Source organism: Carassius carassius, chromosome 38 (genome assembly GCF_963082965.1).
Source record: "Carassius carassius chromosome 38, fCarCar2.1, whole genome shotgun sequence".
NCBI classification, from domain to species: domain Eukaryota; kingdom Metazoa; phylum Chordata; class Actinopteri; order Cypriniformes; family Cyprinidae; genus Carassius; species Carassius carassius.
In genome coordinates, this window is record NC_081792.1 from 26,673,448 (window position 1) to 26,680,953 (window position 7,506).

General features: G+C 36.9%; 1 protein-coding gene across 1 annotated transcript; it reads right to left on the bottom strand.

Annotated features, from left to right (window-relative positions):
- Positions 1-403: 403 nt before the first annotated feature.
- On the bottom strand, positions 404-6,542 carry fbxo2 (F-box protein 2). Its single transcript, XM_059529840.1, has 7 exons — positions 6,344-6,542; positions 5,760-5,917; positions 5,175-5,247; positions 1,641-1,767; positions 1,364-1,459; positions 1,139-1,277; positions 404-686 (listed from the first exon to the last, which is right to left on the bottom strand). The coding sequence occupies exons 3-7, from the start codon at positions 5,209-5,211 to the stop codon at positions 552-554; spliced, it is 534 nt and encodes a 177-aa protein (XP_059385823.1). The 5' UTR covers positions 5,212-5,247; positions 5,760-5,917; positions 6,344-6,542; the 3' UTR covers positions 404-551.
- Between the last annotated feature and the right edge of the window lie 964 nt (positions 6,543-7,506).

A 7,506-nucleotide genomic window follows, 5' to 3' on the forward strand; every position in this document is an offset into this window, starting at 1 on the left:
TGTTTCTTGAGAAGCAAATCAGCATATTAGAATGATTTCTGAAGATCATGAGACACTGAAGACTGGAGTAATGATGCTGAAAATTAGAAATAAATTACATTTTAATAAAATGTTAATACAAAAATAAATATGAAATTGATCATGTTTAATTATAATTTTTTTGTATTGTATTTTTGAACAAATAAATGCAACCTTGGTGAGTTCAAAGTTCTTTATTATTTTTAGTGTCATGGGCCTGACAGACCTACAGTATTTGGATTTCATATGGCATTAGGAGATTATGCTAATAGCAGATCTGTTGCAAATTGTTGCTTCATTTGAAGTGCAATACAAGCTTAGTGTGTAGTTTGGAAGAGCATATAGTGGTAGTTATAATAATTCTAATTTGATCAGATGCTTTTATTTTTTTAAAGGCCTAGCATTACACATACACCTTCAGCTGTATATTTAATCAATATTATACATGGTACAGTATGTGCAAATCTAAAAGCAAGCTGAGAGAAAATTATTCTGGTCTTTTTCAATCAATCATATTATTGTCTGATTGGTGTTCAGAAGTCTATGGTAACTGAGCTTCCGGTCACTCTCACTCCAAACCAGCCCTGCCAATACTTGGTGTCTTGACCGCCATGTTCAAAAGAGATGAAGCGGAGGCCCGGACCATAATCTGTGAATGTGTGGCTCACCTAAAACAGAAGTGGAAGTTTGCATGCACAAACCGGAGTTAAAATGACACGTTCGATAATAAAGGAATACTTGTATGATGTAGAACCTAACAAAAATCATGCAGAAGGGAGCAAAATATTTTACCTATTCATTTCAATTACATTGCATTGAAAATAATAGAAATGTATGTTTTTAAAATGGAACAGTTAATTGAATCTATAGAAACATTCTAAAAAAATGCTTGCATATGAAGATGAAATTCTGAAAGCTTATAATGTGAGTGAATGAGATGTTTATAACAGTATATCAGATAACTTGCATAAAATACGTATAAATATCAGCTGACTGCAACAGATTTTTCAGCAGTTTACAAATTTGCATATCAAATATGCTCAAAATAGGCTGTATAGGGTTAAAAGTTAAGTGGGAGTGTTATGGAAAACTGGACTGGACTCAGATTCTGCACTCATACCTTTTTCCAAGAGCAGTCATCACAGTCAGGGTCAAGGGTCACTTCATCTGACTTAAATTCAGTGATGACCTCTTTGTTTTCATCAAGCAGAGACACAGTAAGCATATAAATACACCCACAGTCTGTTCGGCTACAGTACCTACACACACATTTAAAAGAAATGACTGAACGGACAACGTGACGAAACAAAACTCATGCTATTATGTCCTTATCATCGACGCTTACCAGTCCTCAACAGTGACTGCTGGCTGTGCAATATCTACATTTTCAGGGTCATAACCCTCTGCCAGCACGTCAATCATTTGTCTTTTTATACACGGCCTGAAACAGAACAGAAATAGACATTGAAACACACAGATATAGAAATGATGAATAAAGACAAGCAGGGAGAGTGTGAAAGAAAAAGACAAGGATTCTTTTTCACCAACTTTTTTTAAAGGCAGGAAAAACTGCCTTATTTTCCCCACCCTCATCTATTCAGCTACTATTCATTCTCTCTTACTCGAAAGAAGTGCTGAAGTATTTAGTGACTGATTCGTCATTGAAAGCGTGTCCGCAGTCCCCCGGCATGTCTTCTGTCCGCCATTGATCGCCTCCATTCTCTATCAGCTCCCAGTGTTCCAGATCCTCTGGTGAAGAAAGTTTTTTTTCAGATATTAAGGTAGCTGAAGTACATTTTACCGATCTGTTTATTTTATTTAGAGCTGACATGTGATAGCAAGTTAATCTTAAAGGGATACTCCACGCTAAAATGAAAACTGTCATTAATCACTTACCCCCATGTCGTTCCAAACCCGTAAAAGTTTGTCTTCGGAACACAATTTAAGATATTTCGGATATTCGCGAGAAAGGATACATTTTCTATTTGTATTTACGCTTTGATTTGAAAGAAAACAGTGCATCCTTGTGGGGCAGCTGACACAGAAGAATGTAAGTTGCCTGCGTTCAGCTCATATTCTCTAAAACGGCGCTACAGTGATGTGGGGAGACAGAGGAGACAAATTGTTGAATAAAGTTGTTTAATTCACATATAGAAAGTATTCTCGTCGCTTCATAACATTACGGTTGATCCACTGATGGCAGATGGACTATTCTGACGATGCTTTTCATACTTTTCTTGACCGTGACAATGTATCTTACTTGGCAGTCTATAGGACAGTAACAAGCCTTACGGGTTTTCATCCAAAATCTCTTAAATTGTGTTTCGAAGACGAACACAGCTTTTACAGGTTTGGAACGACATGGGGTTAAGTGATTAATGACTTAATTTTCATTTTGGGGTGGAGTATCCCTTTAAACTATTGCATCATCCAAACAACATTTTTGTATTCATTTGTGTTATTCGTGCAGTTACGACTTAATGTCTACTGCTAAAAGGTGATTAAATGGTGACTGCACTGAATTTATATTTATGCATTTAGCAGGCACTTTTATCCAAAGCGACTAATAGCAGCATAAGCAATTCATCATCATATATATAACATCATCATATATATAACATTTCATGTTATAATCAGTGTTGAAAACAGTTGTGCTGGAAAAATAAAAAAGTCAAAAGAACAATTTACTTAAAACTCTATGTATTTCTTTAAGGTCACTTTTGATTAATTCTTCCTTAATAAAAGTATTAATATTAGGGGTGTGCAAGGATAGTCGAACATTCGAATATTCGTTCTGCTCTAATTATTCGATAAATAAAATTGATATTCGAATTTCGCAAAAAGAAAAAAAAAGTTCACAATAAAACCAAATTTGGTCACTTTCTGTGATTCTCCACGGCATATTTGAAGATGTATTCAAGCAAAAAATAATTAATTAATGAATAAGGGGCCGTTCACATATCGCGCCTAAAAACGCGTGGAAAACGCTAGGCGCGCCGCTTCCTCCTCCTTTCCAAAGCGCTCGGGCAGAAGCGCTCCTGAGGCGTCTGCCGTTGCTAAGCAACAATGACGTGCTCTCTCCATGAAGCCGCGGAAATTTCAGCAAAGGATAAATGGATTTGCAGCACAAAGAAAATCGCTTTCAGTAGCTCTGCTACTAAATTTATTTCAAAATAGCAATCCATATACACAAGGGCATAACTTTGGGTCTACCATTGGGGGGGTTAATCTCGCGGCATATATTAATTAATTTATTTATTGAATAACTTTCTTGTTTAAAAGGTAACATGCTAATTTGCATAATTTAATTATGCAATCCCCCCCAAAATGGGAGACTGTACTGGAGTTAACAACAACTTAAGTTACAATTCAGTGACATTGGTTCTACACAGTCCCTGGCACCCTCTGGCTTTACCTCACAGGACACTGGCAAACGAACATCTAGCCAGCCAACTCCAGTCAACAAAACAAATCATCAGCTAACTCAGGGTTTCTCAAACTTTTCTGCCATTCCCCACTTCGGAGGTAGGAAAGGGTTCCCCACCTGTCCCCAATCACCCCAACAAAATGTTAATAAACTAGGCTTTAAGTTTAACTGTTAAAATGTATTTTATTAACATCACATTTTAAAAACTCAAATAAAAAAAAACTCAACATCAAGCATACAGCTCAACTAACGCGATCGTTATAAAGGTGTTTGAACAACAAATCACATCCACTTGCACATATTTGACAATCGGAATATCAGATATATCCTGCTATATCTAACAAATTTGTGAAATTTTGAATAAAAAAGGAAATAAAAGCAGATCATCAGTCATTCAGCGCTATTGTGACTGCGGTGTGACAAGCAATGCAGACGCGCGTCTCCATGGGAACCATAAAGCGATACTAGCTACGATCCATATGGTCGCCTTCAAAACTTTTAAACTTACGTGTGAAAAGGTTAAGTAAGGCTTACATTTGAATGTGTCTTTGTTTTGTTTTGAGTGTATGTTCAATAAATACAGGAATTAAAAAGATGAGCACAAAACCTGTTTGTCATGTCTCTCTTCTTCAGCAGTGGGCCGCGCCCGCTCCCTACCCTTTGAGAAACACTGAACTAACTTAACTTGTCCTGAATCTTAAGAAGCCAGTTTCATTGGTTGATTTTTAATTACTTTTAAACAACATGGAAGCTACACAAACTGGCTGTAGATGTTATGACTGACTCAGTTATGACGGACGATCCTTGATGTTGTTTCTCGCTTGCGATAATATGTGAAATTCTGATTTCTTATGACTTTATAATTTTTATTACTTGTAAAAAAAATTCATATGTTGATGTTATATGTTTTTATGTCTGTAACCTTGTTAATTGTGCTGCTGCCTGTCTTGGCCAGGACGCTCTTGGAAAAGATTTTTAATCTCAATGAGTTTTATTCTGGTTAAATAGGCTAAAGGTAATAATAAAAATAATAAGACAGCTAATTTAGCAATAGGGGTACTTCCGTTTGGTCAGGATTTTTCTTTTCTTTTTTTTTCTTTTTTTTCGGCTGGTGTTGACAAACGATGAAAAATCGTTGTCTGGCTGCCTTTCAGTGTCCTTTCTGTCAGCTTTCTCCTTCCATTCATCCCAGCGACTGCGCAAAATAGTGAACAAACTTGGTAGAGAAAGCGGGTTGGGTAATACCAAGTAGTCGGTGCGGTGGGCGGGGGGTAAATTACAGGTTATTTAAAATATGATACTATCTATCTTGCTGGCAAATTAAATTAATAAAGAAAACGAACAAAAGTATTAATTCTGAATATTTCATATTTATTTTAATCTGAATGGTGTGATGATATTGGGGGGGGGGGTTATATTAGATGGATCTGATTTTTGGGGGGGGGTCATGACCCCCGTTTGTTTGCACACATTGTTAAAGGTTTTCAGCTACAAAACACGATGTGTAATGTTCAAGCTTATTGTGTGTAAGCTTGTTCAAAATGACGGAAACAATAAATGTTGCTGATAAATAACGTCTGTCTCATTAAACTTAATTTAAATGAATATTCGTTTTTTGTGAGCTCAAATATTCGAATGTGATATTTGCGGAAAACGCCCATCCCTAATTAATGTCTCTTTTTTTAATGTCTTATTGACTTTTTGAACGTTAGTTTAAATGTCGACTTACCATCTCCATTGGGATTTTTTAAGAGGTTTCCAGGCATGCTGCTGAATCAGAGAGATTTCTTCTTATCAGGTGACTATTCAGAGAGAATGAGGGCAGATAAAACTTTGTAGACAGTAACAATTTCTACTAACAACTTTGCAAACCGTTTTCCTGTCATAACCTTTGCATCTTTATCTGTTAACCAGCAGTCCTTTTCATCATTCATGCACATGAGATTGATTCCATTTCCTGGACGCTGCAGTAAAGCTGGAGCGTTTACCCTTTAAGGATGTTCATCACCAGAAAACCATTGTGAAAGAATGCATAAATTAAAGCCCACAATCAATGCTATGCTAAAGCTGACATCTTTCACCACAAGTAATAACATCAATTATGAGCCATACAGTATATGCCGTCATGTGGTTTATTTCTTTCTGGGTTGACTGCTTCCTGTAGCTCTAGCTTAGCCCTTTTCAGTGAGCTAACTCATGTTTCCTGCTGTAGCTCTGTTCAGCGTAAGGGTGGGATCTTTGCACACACACGAGTAAATACATCACAGCACACACATAAATAAGCAATGAATCATATATATTGTCCAGTACTTACAGTGAGTGGAGTATCTCTTGAGTCTGTCCTCTCAGTTTAATGTGTTTTTGGTGAGAGAAAGCTTCCTGTAACCTGATCTCTCTCTGCAGACTTTTCACTGGTTGGCAGAATGCCGCACGTGAGTCTTCCTGCATCAGCTGTATTCACCCCTGACGGTTCTGCAGAGCACAGCACAGCACGTGCATGCATTAGCACTAATGTCACTCACTTTATAGAGGACATTCACAAGTGACATACAGAAAACAGACAACAAAATAATTCCATCTTAATTTTTCAGGATCCCAAACTACGGAGCTCTGTACATGATCTGCAAATTTCTTGTTTACATCGTGTCTACAGTTTTACCCTTTTAACGAGGGAATTCACAAGCTTTATGAACGAGGGAATTCACAAGTTTTATTAAAGCTCAAGCTTTATTAAAATCCCTTGGGATATTTGGATGCAGCGAAACACACTCACATAAATATTTATTTACATGTGGCCAAGTATGGTGGCCCATACTCTGAATAAGTGCTCTGCATTTATCCCATCCAAAGTGCACACACACACACACACACACACACACACACACCATGAACACATACACGGAGCAGTGGGCAGCCATTTATGCTGCGTTGCCCAGGGAGCACTTGGGGGTTCAGTGCCTTGCTCAAGGACACCTCGGTCGTGGTATTGAAGGCAGGAGAGAACGCTGTTCATTCACTCCCCCCATGACAATCCCTGCAGATACAAGACTTCAACCCGCAACATTTGGGATACGAGTCTGACTCTCTAACCATTAGGCCACAACTTCCTTTTAGTACCATTTAATAACAGAATTGCTCAGGGGACAGACAAATCTTTATATCGGTTACTTTATATCTTCGGTAGTCTATAACGAGAACCTGAAGAAAGCATGGAAAACTCTGAATAGAAGTAATGGTCTCAGTCCAAGAGCACAGATCGAGCCCAACATAGAACATTTCTGTTGAACAAAAAAATGACAAACTTATTTGTTCTTTACCTATAATCTGCCCACTAACTGTAATTATTCTATTTAAAACCCATTCTGTGTCTCACACTGAGATTCCCAAACCAGCAGCTAATGGAAGAAGGACAGCACAGCTCAATGTAAGTCAGATGTTGAAGTGAGTTGTCATCTGAGGAAGATTAATTCACTTGTTTGTCAATATGTACCCACACGGAGAATGAGAGAAAGTTTGGTCAGATTTTATTTTGAATGTTCATCTAATCTAATTTTGTAAGTGATTTTTCTTGTTTTCTTTGGATTGTTTGACTACTCGAAAGAGAAATTAGAAAAATATAACTAATACATTTGTGTTTCCTGGCAACACATCCCTTATTAAAATAAACCATGGTTTTAGTACAAAACTAAATAAATAAACATAGTTTTGCTACACTTACCATAGTTTTACTATTTTACAGTATTTGTAGTACAACTGTGGTTATACAAAAAAAAAAAATTTAAAAACATGGTTCCCATGCTGGGTGTAATGCATTACAAGTAACACAAGTTACGTAATCAGATTACTTTTTTCAAGTAACTAGTAAAGTAATGCATTACTTTTTAATTTACAAGAAAATATGAGTTACTTTTTTCAAATAAGAAATGCCAGTTACTTTGTTTTCTCATGGATTGACTGGCAGCTCTTCTGTCCTCTTCTGTGTTGAAAGAAATCTGGAGTAAGTGCATATGTGTTGTGCGCACTGTGTGAACATGATGTTACTGTAGTTTTGAACATGCATT